The 15228-nt window shown below is 48.0% G+C and overlaps 1 protein-coding gene across 2 annotated transcripts in view; it reads right to left on the reverse strand.

Moving 5' to 3' along the window:
- CHKA (choline kinase alpha) overlaps nucleotides 1-8073 on the reverse strand; it is a 62007-nt gene extending 53934 nt beyond the window's left edge. For both annotated transcript variants that reach the window (XM_082661225.1, XM_082661224.1), the window contains exon 1: nucleotides 7686-8073. In XM_082661225.1, the coding sequence (XP_082517351.1) occupies nucleotides 7686-8014 (329 nt within the window). In that variant the 5' untranslated portion in view covers nucleotides 8015-8073. The remainder of the gene's footprint in view (nucleotides 1-7685) is intronic.
- Nucleotides 8074-15228: the final 7155 nt, after the last annotated feature.

A 15228-nucleotide genomic window follows, 5' to 3' on the forward strand; every position in this document is an offset into this window, starting at 1 on the left:
CTAAATAAATGGAGAGATATTCCATGTTTGTGAACAGGAAGACTCAATATTGTCAAGATGTCAGTTCTTCCCTACTGGATTTATAGATTCAATGCAATCCCAATAAAAATCCCAGCAAGTTACTTGGTGCATATCAACAAACTGATTCTAAAGTTACATGGGGAAGCAAAAGACCTAGAACAGCCAACTCAATACTAAAGAAGAACAAAGTCTGAGGACTGATCGTACAGATTTCAAGACTTACTAAAAAGCTAAAGGAATCAAGATAGCGTGATACTGGCCAAAACAAAAAAAAACAGACAAATAAATCAATGGAACAGAATGCAGAGGCCAGAAACAGACCCACATCAATACAGTTAACTGATCTTGACAAAGAGCAAAAACAATACTGTGGAGAAAGGATAGTCTTTTCAACAAATGGTGCTGGAAGGACTGGACAGCCCCAGCCAAAAAAATGAAATCTAGACACAGACCTTATACCTTCACAAAAATTAACTCAAAATGGATCATTGACCTAAATGTAAGATGCAAAACTATAAAACTAGAACATAACATTAAAGAAAATCTAGTTGACCTTGGGTATGGTGATGATGTTTTAGATACAACTTCAGAGACATGATCCTTGAAAGAAATAACTGATAAGCTGGACTTCATTAACATTAAAAAATTCTCCTCTGCAAAAGACACTATCGAGAATGCAAAGCAAGCCATTAATTGGAAGGAAATATTTGCAACAGACATCTGATAAAGGACTATTATCCAAAACATTCAAAGAACTCTTGAAATTCAACAATAAGAAAACAACCTGATTAAAAATGGGCGGGGGCTTCCCTGGTGGCGCAGTGGTTTGAGAGTCCGCCTGCCGATGCAGGGGACGCGGGTTTCTGCCCCGGTCCGGGAGGATCCCACATGCCGCAGAGTGGCTGGGCCCGTGAGCCATGGCCACTGAGCCTGCGTGTCCGGAGCCTGTGCTCCGCAACGGGAGAGGCCACAACAGTGAGAGGCCCGCGTACCGCAAAAAAAAAAAAAAAAAATGGGCGGAAGATCCAAGCAACCACCTGAGCAAGGAATATACACAGATGGCAAATAAGCACAGGAAAAGATGCTCAACATCATTTGCCATTAGAGAATCACAAATTAAAACAAGATACTACTACACACCTAGCAGAATGGCCAAAATCCAGAATACTGACAACACCAAATGCTGGAGGATGTGGAACAACAGGAACTCATTCACTGCTGGTGGCGATGCAAAATGGTGCAGCCCCTTTGGAAGACGGTTTGGCAGCTTCTTACCAAACTAAACATACTCTTACCATATAATCCAGCACCTGGGCTTGTTGGTATTTACCCAAATGAACTGAAAACATGTCCAGAGAAAAACCTGCACACAGATGTTCATAACAGCTGTATTCCTAACTGTCAAAACTTGGAAGCAATCAAGACATCCTTCAGGGACTTCTCTGGCGGTCCAGTGGTTAAGATTTCACCTTCCAATGCAGGGGGTACGTGTCTGATCCCTTGTCGGGGAGCTAAGATCCCACATGCCTTGGGGCCAAAAAACCAAAACACAGATCAGAAGCAATATTGTAACAAATTCAATAAAGACTTAAAAAAAAAAAAGATATCCTTCAGCAGGCAAATGGATAAACCGTGGTACGCCCATACAATGGAATATGATTCAGCACTAAAACAAAATATGCTATCAAGCCATGAAAAGACACAGAGCAAACTTAAATGCATATTATTAAATGAAAGAAGACAATCTGAAAAGGCTATACTGTATGATTCCAACCATATGACATTCTAGAAAAGGCAAAACTATGGAGACACTAAAACGATCAGGGTTTGAGGGGAGGGAGGGATAAATCGGCAGAGGACAGAGCACTTTCTGGGCCACGAGGCTATTCTGTAGGATCCTACAATGGTGGATATAGTACACATCATTATACATTCGTCCAAACCTGTACAAGGTACACCGCCAAGAGTGAACCCTAATGTAAACTGTGGACTTTGGGTGATAATGACGTGTCAGTGGAGGTTCGTGGACTGTGACAAATGTACCACTGCAGGAGAAGAATGATGTCAGCAGTGAGAGGCTGTGGGGGGAGGAGGGTATAATGGGAACTCTCTGTACTTTCTGCCCAATTTGGTTGTGAATCTAAAACTGCTCTAAAAAAAGTTAAGTTTATTAAATTTTTTTACAAAAAAAGTAAGGCCCCTTAAGGGACCAAATTTTCACAGTGTGTAGTAAAAACAAAGTGTAAATGAAACTTTATCTTGAAAAATGGAACAGAATTATTTATGTCTTTACATGTAACATAATTTAGATTATCAAAGTAACTATGTACATATAAAGGAAATCAAGTAGGGAGTTTTGGCATAATTTTTCCAAAACCCTTTAAGATAGCACCATAAAGCACAATTCACTCCTTCTTTGACTTTTACTGTATACTTTTGCAAACACAGCTGAGGACTTTGCCAGTCTTTTCAAGGCCCTCTCTGTCTTTTGATATTTAAATGATCTGATTTTGAAGGGCCCATGGTACCATCTATCCTATCATTTCTCAACTCGTAGTGGGTCTGTGGGGAGATGTGTGTAAAACTTTAATAGTCCACAAACATTTCTTTCATCAAACTTCATGATATCTTGCATCTTTTGCAAGATTTACAATTTCATTTCACAACTCACTGTGACTGTTCTATCCACCAGCAATGAGCGTGATAATAACAAACATTGATTTGATGGGCAGAAACAGAAGCTAGTGTTCAGCTGTGATGTCCGGGCATGGACAAAATTTCCAAGTGGTCAGTACATTAATGACAATTTTCATGTTACAGTAATTTTTATCTTTCCCTATACCACTCATAGCTGGAGGGACTCAGGCAACCAGTAGTCTGATTACAAAGAGCCCTATCATCACATTAGGAGGACAGCAAAGAAGCCAATTTAAGAGAAAATCCAGGTGCTAAAGTCAGGCACTCTTCTACTACTGGAGATACAAAGATGAACACGACATGCCCTCTAGGAATTCAGTCTAACAGACTTGAACGAGTGAACACACATAATGTGGTAAGTGCTGTGACATAAAGATGTGTATGCATGAAGTGGTATGGAAGAAACCTAAATGAGGAAGAAACTAATTCTCTCTGGCTCTCTAAGTTAGGCCTTGAAGGAGGTATTTTAAAAGCAGACACCAGGGGGTTTCCCTGGTGGTGCAGTGGTTAAGAATCCGCCTGCTGGTGTAAGGGACACAGGTTGGAGCCCTGGTCCAGGAAGATCCCACATGCTGCGGAGCAACTAAGCCCGCGCGCCTAGAGCCGGTGCTCCGCAGCAAGAGAAGCCACCGCAATGAGAAGCCCACACACCGCATCGAAGAGTAGCCCCCGGTCACTGCAACTAAAAGAAAGCCCATGTGCAGCAACAAGGACCCAACACAGCCAAAAATTAAATAAATAAATATATTTATTAAAAAAAAAAAAAGGCAGACACCAGGCTGCCAGGATGTAGGAGAATGTAGGAGCAAATGTAGGAGCAAAGAAAGGTCTGGAGACTGAAAACACAAAGCTCATTCAAGAAGTGCAAGGACAAGTGTAACTAGCTCACTGTTAGTTGCTGCTGGTTAGGGGAAAGGAATGATTTTAAAACAGCAACAAAAAAAGAACCACCCTGAAAAATTAAGGCTGGGGCCCAAGTATAAACCATGCAAACAAGTTTGGATTTTATTCTCTAGCTACAGGACGCCACAGTAAACTTTTAAACAAAGGAGTCAGGATATTTGAGAAATCCCTGGCAATGGGATACAGAATGGAGGGGGGGTGGCCACCCAAAGCACAAGGATATCCACAGGTGCCTCCTGTTACAGGGTCTAAGCAAGGACAGCGGGCCTGGAGCAGACCGGAGGTGTGGGCACAAGAGCAGTTCACTAGGGTTTAGTTGCCACCGAGTGCTGAGGAGGGCTTTCTGAGCCAATGCAAAGGGTGAGAAATAATCCTGAGGCACCAGCCAGCTGCTGTTAATAACTCAAAGAAAAGAAGCAGGAGAAACATATTCCAGGGTGGGGAGGGGCAGAAGGGTCAAGTGTGGGATGGACTGGATGGGCTGCGCTGAGGCAGGCACCCAGCAAAGAGCCGGGGCTGGAGAGACAGATCAGGAACACGTGACAGCCAGAACCTGTACATGGACTGGTTCTGGGGGGCCACTGAATTTCAACCAAGTGTATATCTTTCCCCACTTGAACTACCTCTTTTGCCTTTTTTTTAAAGCGAGGCATCACCCACTTTCCCATATCCTAAATCACCTCTTTTCTCCTTGTTAAACTCATTCCATAACTACATTCTACTCCAGAAAACAGGACTGAGGCAGTGTATCACACCACACAACATTATTTTAAAAGGTCCACCAAACCAAAAGGAAAGCTGTGTCTTCCAAGACCACTGATTCCTGGAGAAAACAAACAAAACATCCTTGATGAAATAAAAATTCATATTTTAAGGCAAGACAAGAAAAATTTAAACACAAAATTTTTCTCTGCCCATTTGGCCTCCTCCCTCCCCTCTGGCATGCATCGCGCATCTACGTTATGTGTTAACCAGACCTCCCCAATGACAGAAATACCTGCTCAACCATAAAGATCAATTTTTCTTCTTCTGGAGCCAACCATGTAACTCCTTTCCCAATCCTGTTAGGGGTCACAATGACCCACCACTCACCTTGCACTTGATGACATCTTTGGTGAACTTCACATACAATGCCAGTATATTATTTCCCTTAAAGACAGCAACTGGCCCAGAACAGACTGGTCAGACGACCTGGGGTGATACTGGGCCAAACCTAATGGAAGTTCTTAGCTTAAATACTTACTTATGATCTTATTAATGTCACTAGCTATATTACCAGTATTCTGCCTATTTTACAAGATTACTGTTTCTTGCATTACCAAGTGTGTGACTAAGCCTCCAATAAAATTAATGATGATTAGCCAACTTGAAATGATTGACCAAACTTACAGTTCTATAAGACCAACGATTATAATAGTATAGCTCTAGATATGGGAAGAAGCAACAAGAAGGAACCTTTGGGGTTTCCCTGGTGGCGCAGTGGTTAAGAAGCCACCCGCCAATGCAGGGGACACAGGTTCGAGCCCTGGTCCAGGAAGATCCCACATGCCGCGGAGCAAGTAAGCCCGTGCGCCACAACTACTGAGCCTGCGCTCTAGAGCCCGCGAGCCACAACTACCGAGTCCGTGTGCCACAACTACTGAAGCCTGCGTGCCTAGAGCCCGTGCTCCTCAATAAGAGAAGCCCGCGAACCGCAACGAAGAGTAGCCCCTGCTCGCCACAACTAGAGAAAGCCTGTGCACAGCAATAAAGACCCAACGCAGCCAAAAATAAATAATTAAAAAAAAAATTTTTTTTTTTAAAGAAGAAGGAAACTTTTCCTGGAGCATAACAGACTACTAAGATAGGTGGTCCAGAGGCTTTTCGCTACTGTTAACAGGGCCTAGTCCACTAACAGCACACTGAGTGGCCTATCAACAAAATCTTCCCCTGGCCTGGGAATGAGCATTCTTAACGCAGTGGGACAGACTGGTCACGAAATGCCTCCCAAACCTTGGTTGAAATTACAACCGAAAGGGAAGGGACTGCAGAATAAAGAATCCTGCCCACTATCCAGTTCAACAAGAATCAAATCATTAGCCACTGTAGTTGCTGACTTACAATACACCCTGAAAGGAATTCAGGGCAAAGATCAGGATGAAGTACTCCATGCCCTCAGAAAAATGACAGAACTGACCCTCAGAGAGATATTATATTTTCTGTAGAAATTTTTTATCCTTGCACCTTCCCACACTTAGAAAGGCACTAACAGCATTAATTAAGAAGTCATTCCTCATGACTAGCAGCCACCTTTTGCTGAGATGTGAGCTCGACTGCACGCACCCCCTGTGCAACAATCACATATATTTGGGCCTCCCCCTTTACCTCTTCAGAACAGTTCTCAGAGCTCTCGGAGAGGCTGTCTCCGGGTTATAATCCTCAGTCTGACTTGAATAAAATTTTCCATTTCCTTAGATTGACTACCGATCAGTTTTTTCATCGGCATCCTCAAAGCTTTTAGAATGTCAGGTTTAAGCAAAAACACAAAGGTTTATCTAATGAGTGACACTCCCCAGAAAAGCACCTCAAAAACATCTTACAGCTGGATCCAGGGTAGCCGAAACGTTTTCATAGGCAACAGGCAAGAGCACTGGAGTAGGAGGTGGGTTCAAGAGACCAGGCAGCTCACTGTGATGTCAGCACAGAGCCACTGACCTCAGGCAAGTCACTGCCCCTCTACGTTTTCCACTTTACAGCTGGACGACCTGACGATCACATGGCCTCGGATGATCTTCTCACTGAGAATTTTCAGGCCTAACTAAATGTGATAGTTTGGGAGACAGTTTCATTTCAGGAAAAAAACAAAGGTTTCATTAAGCAATTCTTTGGTTTTCTTTTCTCTTTCTACCTTTATGATTCTCACTGCTCCTAGGCATATCTGTAAGAGAGGCCACAGGCACAAAAAGAAAGTGAAGCTCAGTTAATTTTGCTGCATTTGCAGCTCTGGCGAAGCACTGGGCAGAGAAAAGGAATCAAATGACTAAAACTGGATTTGGGGCTTATCGGTGGCAGCCAGCCAGCGAGCCAGTTTCTAGATACTGCACTCAACCTGGTCAACCAGTTACAAGAAAATTAGCAGAAAAAGAAAACATTTTTTTTTTTTGCAGTACGCTGCTGTGGCCTCTCCCGTTGCGGAGCACAGGCTCCGGACGCGCAGGCTCAGTGGCCATGGCTCACGGGCCCAGCTGCTCCGCAGCATGTGGGATCTTCCCGGACCGGGGCACGAACCTGCGTCCCCTGCATCGGCAAGCGGACTCTCAACCACTGCGCCACCAGGGAAGCCCAAGAAAACACATTTTTAAAGGTCTCAGTAGAAGTAAGCCCACTAAATGTTAAGTGATCATCTCATGGGAGCAGGATGGACAAAAACCAGTTTATCTTTTGCTGTTAAGTCTGAATACATACACGCTTACTTTTTTTGTAATTTAAACTTATGATTAGTTTTTTTAAGCTTAAAAGAGGGGGGGGAAATTCTTTCTACCTCACTCTTAGTTATTTTTTGAGCCACACATCCTAACTTTGGCTGGTCACACACCTACATGTCTGAGCGGTTAGCGGGGAACTAACAAACATCACCCCTTCACCCCTAACAAATGTCTCTTTCAGTGGGAAAAACCTAATCATGGACTTGAAGAACTAAAAGTAAGTCACCAAGTGATTTTTTTAAGCCAGCCAAAACATCCCTCCTTCATTCAAGGCCCTAAACCCAAAGGGACTTGCTAGACACAGTTTAAGCTTCTGGACAAAATGTACTTTGTGATTGAACAGTACTGTTCTCCTTAGAAGAGACCTGTTTTGCCACGAAAGCGGCATGTTTTCAACAGCCTGCCTTCTGGAGGGTCTTCGGGGGCCCGTTTCACGGGATTTGGCCTGGATTTCACAAAGGCTCCTGAAAGGTGGCTTCGCGGGTCGCAGAGCCCCCGGCCCCGCCCCCGACCTCAGACTCCGCCCCCGGCCCTCGTCACCCGCGCGTCCGCGAAGCCCTCCCTCCCTCACGCCCGCCCCGGCGCGCCGCCGACACCGACCTGATGACACTGATGTGGAACTGGTCCTCGCGAAGGCCCCGCCAGGCGCCGGACAGGAACTCCTTGCACCACAGATAGGCCCTGCGCCGCGTCCTGGGCTCGGGCTGATCGTCGGCCGGCGGCGGCGGGGGCAGCGGCAGCGGCGGCGGCGGCGGGGGCAGCGCGAGCTGCGGCTGCCGCCCGCCCAGCTGCTTGGGCTCGAGGTCACTGGCGGCGTCGCGCTGCTGCCCCACGCCGGGCGCCGGGGTCGCGCTGCCGCTGCCGCAGCTCAGCAGCAGCCCGAGCGGCGAGGGCTCCGCCTCGCTCCCGTTGCAGAACTTGGTCTTCATGCCGGGCAGGCGGCCGAGGAGGCGCGGTCGGCCGCAACACGAGAGCGCGAGGCTCAGGATCCGGCTGGACGCCCCCCTCACGGAGACCGGGCGCGGAGGCCGCTCGCCCGCTCGCTGACGGGCAGGCCGGGGGCGGCGGCGGTTGGGGGGCCGGCGGGCGGTCGCGGGGCGGCGGCGGCGGCGTGGAAGCGGCAAGCGGCGGGCGACGGCGGCGCTCCGCTGATTCTGCTGGCCGTGGCGCTCGCTCCTGTACTGCCGCCGCACGAGGAGCGCCGGCCGCGTCACAGCCCGCCCTCGCGCTCGCCGCTGATTGGCCGCCGTCCGTCGGCCTGGCGCATCACAACCGCCTCCGCCCTCGCCACGCCGCCTCCCCATTGGCTGCGGCAGCACACGGCCTCCCCCCGCTGTCTCGTTTCCTGCGGCCTGGGGAGGCGGGGCCTCGAGGGGGCGGAGCGTCGAGCCGGTGCTGGGGTCGCGAGGATGGAGAAAGCTAGCGAGGCGGGGGGGGGGCTCCCCGGGGTGGGGGGGACTCCCCGAGTGGGGGCGGGGGCTGCGCGGCCCTTGAACCTCGGGGGAGCCAGAACTTGGCTTTGGTGGCCGAAACTTTGTTTGACCCCTCGAATCCTGCAGGACATCAGAGGCCGGGGCCTGGCAGCGGGCAGTTAGGAAGCCGGTCCCTGGAGGCTGGCTTCTCTTTCCGCATGACCTTGGGCGAGGCACCTCCTTCTGCAGCTCCGTGCGTGTGTTTTTATAACACTTCCCAGCGCCGGCTTAGCTCCCTGCGAGGCGCGGCCACGCCCCGTCCAAGCTGGAGCCTGAGAAATTATTGTCCCCGGGTCACGCCCGAAAGGGGGAAGAAGCGACTGGTTCAAGGCCGCACAGCTGGCCGCGGAGCCCTCTGAAGCCTCCTGCAGCCTCAGTTTCCCTGTCCGTGGTGCTGAGGATGCCAGGGCCTAGAGGCTCGGGGCGGGCGGAGCGGCATCCCCGCAGCCGCCCTGAGTACTGGCCAAAGGTGAGTGCCACGGGGCTGCTGGCTTTGTGGGTGCCGCCCCGCCCGCCCCCACGCTGGAGGCAGCCCCGTGACTGTGTGTAACGCACCTTTGCCCGCGGAGGGGAGGCAAGGGCCCCTGCTCGCATTTACCACATTTACTGCCCCATGTCCCTCACTCCTCTCACCCCGCCGCCCCAATCCTTTCCGAAAGCATTTGGAGTATGGATAAATTTTTAAATTACAGATCCTGTTTTTACCGGGCATGAGCTGGGACAAGAGGGTTCCCTGGCTGCTTAGGAAATTCAGCGCCTGGCATGCAGGAAATGGCTTCTACGTGGGGATTTCACAGTCTTCGGGAAGAAAACATCTCTCTTTAGCAGTGTGCACTTGGCTGAACTTGCTCCAAGAAAAATGCGCTCATTGAACAAAAGGATTATGATGAAAGGGGACTTTTGTCAAGGCAGCTGTGGAGGTGGGCCTGGACATTGAACTGGAGGGAGCTGGGAGCCATCCAGCATGGAGGAGGGGGCAGAGTAGGAGTCCCATTGGATGTTGGAAAAGCTGAGAAATCAAGGTCTCCAGTCAGGCCATTTAGATAAGGGAGCCAAGGACTTTGTCTAAAAATACCAGCCCTCAGATGGTGGGGCTGTGTCTACGTTCTGCCCAGGTGACAGGCCTTTATCGCAGTGTCCCGTGACAGCAGCCTGGTAATCCCAGAGGAATGCCAGAAACCTGGCCAGGAGGAAGGGGCACAGGAAGTAGGGGTTGAGCCTCTGTCGTTTCAAGCCTGGTTTAGGCTACTAGAACCCACAGACCCCTTTATGGGATCGCAGTTCCCTGTGGGAATAAAAAATTGCCTCATTAAAAGTGTTGGAAAGTTATATCTGTTACTGCTTCCATTTAATGGATATGAAGACTGAGTCCTGCGGAGGCTGAACAACTCAGGTGAGGCCCCTTGGCTAAGGTGAGGAGCCGGGCAGGTGTCCTGGCTCCTTTGTGTGAAGAGCACCATGTCCATATGGACAAAACTTCCCTCCCCTACAGTCAAACTAAAGTCCTGGACTGAGCTCTCAATGGCCCGTCCTTGGCCTGGCCAGTCAGGGCCCACCCTTAGCACCGGCGTGATCAATTCCATGCAACACCTCCGAAGCAGAAACTGAGGAGCTTGGCGTATAGTAATGCTAAAATATTAGGTTTTACATTAGGGGTGTTTGAGCTAGTTGAGAAGGCATCTCTACCAGGCAGTCAGGAGCCTCAGGCTGCTTACCTCTGCAAGGGGCATAATAATATCAACTTTCCAGAGTCATCTGTGATGGTGTATACAGCACACGGTAGGTGCTCAGGAAAAGTGCCAGGCATATCACCACCCGAAGGAGAAATCCAGAAAGGTAAATATGCCCATGACCCTTGAGGTAGCAACCCCATTCTCAAGACTTCCTCCCAAGAAAAGAAGTCATTGACAGCAAAAAGCCCTGTGCGTAAAACTGGCCATCACCGTGTTCTCTCACTGAAGAAAGCTGGAAATAACCTAAATGTTTGTCTAGTGCCCTGGACTGGGCTAGAAAGGATGTTGGTGCATCAGACAGCAGTGAAGTTGGTAAGCAGGGTTCATTTTCCACACATTTCTCAAGTGCCTCCAGTGTGCCAGCCAGAGGACTTGGCAGTACTGGGCAGTGAGGAAACCAGCTATGCCTGGCCCCTGCTCCAATCTGGACTAGCAGTACTGCCCACCCCACGCCACCCTCTCCCTCTCCCCTCACCCTTGTTAGTTGCTCTATTGTGTATTGTCTGTGTCGCCACCGGACTGCAACCTCCAGGAAAGCAGGGACCTAAGTGTCTAGTTCTCCATCACAGTGCCCAGCAGGCCCTGAGGTTTGTAGGCCCTCGGAAGTATTTGCTGAACAAATGAAGTCCTGGCTCAGCACTTCCTAACTGTATGACTCTGGGTTGAGCCTCAGTTTCCTCAGCTGTAACATGGGGGTTATAATCCGCAGGGCACAGGGTTGTTGTGAGGGAGAGCGAGAGGACGTACAGGAAGTGTGCGGTGAGCAGGACCCCCCCGCCCCGTATTGTTGTTACGTGCAACGTGCTGCATGGCGTGGCTTCTCGGCCAGCAGCTGGCATTCGGTGATGAAAAATGCACACACTTGTAGCAACTCAGCCTCGGAAGACGATGTCATATGAGAAAAGAATGCAAACTGGAATGTACATTCTGATGACCAAAATGTGATCATTTGTGCACAGCTGGACGAAGCTTGGAGAGAAATTTGCTAAGGCAGCCACTGGTGCTGGAGAGAGTGTGTTCCAAGTGTAAAATCTTTTCTTCTAGGACATCGGAAAACATTGTCCAAAAGCTCCTTGATGCTGAATTCTGAGAGCAGACACACGGTGTGGGTGATGTGCCTTGGACAGCTTAGAGGCGGGAGATTGGGGGGTCCCTGTCCAGTCTCTGACATTCCTGCAGACTGGTTCCTCTGGTCTGGCCTGAGGAACCTGGCAGAGGAGTCACCAGGGCCACTGGGCAGACCAGGGGCCTCCCCCAAGGAACAAAGGGATCCACTCAGGGGCCCCAGCCCTGCCACCAGCTCCAGCTGCAAGGCCTGTTCCTAGGAAAGGCTTTGTGCGTCTACCTCCCCTCAAAAGAGAGGGGCCACTTGTCAAGCACTTGGTACGAGCGGGACCTGTGCAAGCCCCTTACTTGTATCCAGCATCTTTGAACTTTCGCTGCCAGCAGTGTGGTGAGTGTCATTAGCACTTCGTCTCTCAGGTGCGATGGTTTACCAGGAGGTAAAACCATTTGTCCAAGGCAGGCAGCTAGTAAGGACAGGACCCAGGACCCACCCAGGACTCTGCTCTCTGAATGTAGGAGAACCCCATCCTTCTGCACCAAAAACACCTTTGACCCAGAAAGTCCAAGGCACTTGGCACAGTGGGAGTTCCCTAGAGGGCTGGAGGACAGCCCTGTGTCTGTGGACAGCTGGGACTTTTCCATTCTTTGAGGCTCCTAGCACTTTCAAAAATGAAGAAATGCAGGCATAACTTTTTTTATTGCTCCTCACAAATACATTTTTCCCAAATGGAAGGTTTGTGGCAACCCTGCATAGAGCAGGTCCATTGGTAGCATTTTTCCAACAGCATTTGTTCACTTCATGTCTGTGTCACGTTTTGGTAATGTTGGCAGTATTTCAAACTTTTATTATATTTGCCACTGTGATCTGTGATCAGTGATCTTTGATGTTTTTGTGGACAAAAAATATTGCCCGCTATTTCAGTAAGGACAGCTGTGCTCACCACCCCCTCCCAGGCTACACTCAAGACCCGGCACCCCAACTTCAGCTCTGAGCCTTAAAATATTAACGTGAGCTCAGAGAGATCAATGGACTGAAATCCTACCTGCTCAAGATTGGGTTACAAAGCAGAAACACAGATGTAGAGAACAAACGTATGGACAAGCGGGGGTGGGGGAGGTGAATTGGGAGATTGAGATTGACATATATATACTTACATGTATAAAATAGATAACTAATAAGAACCTGCTGTATAAAAAAAATAAGTAAAAAAAGATTGGGTTACAGCCCTGCCAGCAGTGTGACATGGAACTGGGCCCCTTCACTCAGTGCCTGGGTTTGGCCCCAGTCCAGGCTGCTCTGTCAGCTAGAGACTTGGCCGGCCAGCAGCTTCCAGAGGTCTCAGCCTTTCTCAGAGGCATCCTTCTACCATACACCTAGCCTCAATGCTTCAAGGCCACAGGTAGGACCTAGGGCCCAGAGAGTTTAATGAAAGCAGGTGACTTGTATGCCCATGCGTCCGGTGGATGGGACAGGCCCTCGCCCCATACCCCATATGCAGGTATCCTGAGTATATAGCATTAGACGTAAAAACCTGTCTTTGGAACTTTTGCCTCCACCAACTGTGTGACCTAGGACAAGTTACCTACCCCTCTATACCAGATGGAGATAATTGTTCCTACCCTACAAGTTTGTTGGGGGGAGTCATGGAAGCCAGCAGGGAAAGGGCTGGGCTCAAAGTCAAGGACACACAAAGGGTAGCTGTGCCCTTCTACTGATTGTTCTCTGGATTCCCAGAGACTGACAGAGAGCAGCCATCATCTGTTGTTAGTAAGAGTGGCCCTGCAGCAACTCATCCCAAGTACCATGAGGGAAGCAAAGCCTGCAGGAACTCTGGCGATGCAGGGCCTCCCAGAAGTCTACCAGGGCCTGGGGACTTTTCCATTCTTTGAGGCTCCTAGCACTTTCAAAAATGAAGAAATGCAGGCGTAACTTGTTTTATTGCTCTTCACAAATACATTTTTCCCAAATGGAAGGTTTGTGGCAACCCTGCATGGAGCAAGTCTATTGGTAGCATTTTTCCAACAGCATTTGTTCACTTCATGTCTGTGTCACGTTTTGGTAATCTTGGCAATATTTCAAACTTTTATTATTATTATTATATTTGCCACTGTGATCTGTGATCAGTGATCTTTGATGTTTTTGTGGACAAAAAATATTGCCAGCTATTTCAGTAAAAAACAAATGCTGTGGCCATCAAGCCATCAACCACTGCAGCCTTCCCCTTGCATCGCACTGTGAGGGGAATTCAGGGTGGAGAATAACAGGATACTGGCCTTAGACAGCTAAGATGCCTGTCAAAGGAATGATTTCAACAAGCCCAGTCTCTTGCATCTTCCCGCACAGAGAAAAGCACTAAAATCATTAACTTGAGATGTCTGGTTTTTGTGATTAGCAGTAATCTTTTGATGTTTGACTATAAGTTGTTTTTTTTTTTTTTCCCAACAAAAAAATCCGATATATCCCGGCTCCTTCCTTACCTCTTTGGAATGTTTCCTCAGAGCTATCTGAGAGGCTGTTTCCCAGACTGTAGTCCTCAGGAAGGTCCCCAAATGAAACATAACTCAGCTCTTAGGTTGTGCATTTTTTCAGTTGACCTTATACTGCAAAAAGTTTACCTCTCAGAGAAGGCTCAGATGATGGTTAGCATTTTCTAGCAATAAAGTATTTTTAAAAGTATGTGGATGAAGGATATCACCTGCCATATTAGTGAACAAAGGATGTTGTGGCTGTCAAACCATCAGCCATTGCAGCTGCACCCAACGGTGCACTCTGAGGGGATTCAGGATGGGAAAGAATAGGATGCTGGCCCTAGAGAGGTAAGGTGCGTATCAAAGAAATTACTTCAGTGAGCCCAGACTCTTACATCTTCCCATACACAGAAAAGCGCCAAATTCATTAACTTGAGATGTCTGATTTTCTTTAATTAACAGTAATCCTTTAATGTTCTGACTACCTGGTTTTTGTTGCAAAAATCCCTATATATCCTGGTTCCTCCCTTACTTCTTTGGAGCGATTCCTCCAAGCTGTCAGAATGTCCTCCCAATAAAACGTAATTCTCAACTTTTAAGCTGTGCGTTTTTTTTTCAGTTGACAGGGTGTACACTGTTTTTTTAGACATAATGCTACTGCATACTTAATAGACTACAGTATACTGTAAACATAACTTTTATATGCACTAGGAAACCAAAAAATTCATGTGACTCGCTTTATTGCGATATTTGCTTTATTGAGGTGGTCTGGAACCCAACCTGCAATATTTCCAAGGCATGCTGGTACCTCAACGTAATTGTCAAAACTGGGGCATATTTGAAACACTGAATTTGAACGAATCAATGCTTTTAACACATATGCAAAGGGTCCTATACAAGATAATTTTACTGTTCACAAGCTAATAGCAGAATTAATCAAAAATAATTATGGTTTTGGGGGAGCACTGAAGTGGTACGGTGTGAAGAACGTTTTCAAGCCTGACCGTGTCTCTCTGATTATCCTTATTTAGAAATGACACCAGAAATCCAAATCTGAGGCCCTAGGGCACAGGAGGCCCTCCTGGGGCCCCAGTGGGAGACCCTGATAACGACTGTCCATCACTGTCCTGCAGTGATCCCTGGGGCTGCATTTCCTGTGTCCCCACAGCAGAGCCTTCCCAAGTCACCTTCCAATTTTGGTGAAAACCTGTCCCGTGGTTTTGTGCCCTACATGCCTTACTTTTATTTTATTTATTTATTTATTTATTTCAATTTTGGTGAAAACCTGTCCCGTGGTTTTGTGCCCTACATGCCTTACTTTTATTTTATTTTATTTATTTATTTATTTCAATTTTGGTGAAAACCTGTCCCGTGGTTTTGTGCCCTACATGCCTTACTTTTATT

The sequence above is a fragment of the Grampus griseus genome (assembly GCF_964374135.1).
Source record: "Grampus griseus genome assembly, chromosome: 8".
Lineage (NCBI taxonomy): Eukaryota > Metazoa > Chordata > Mammalia > Artiodactyla > Delphinidae > Grampus > Grampus griseus.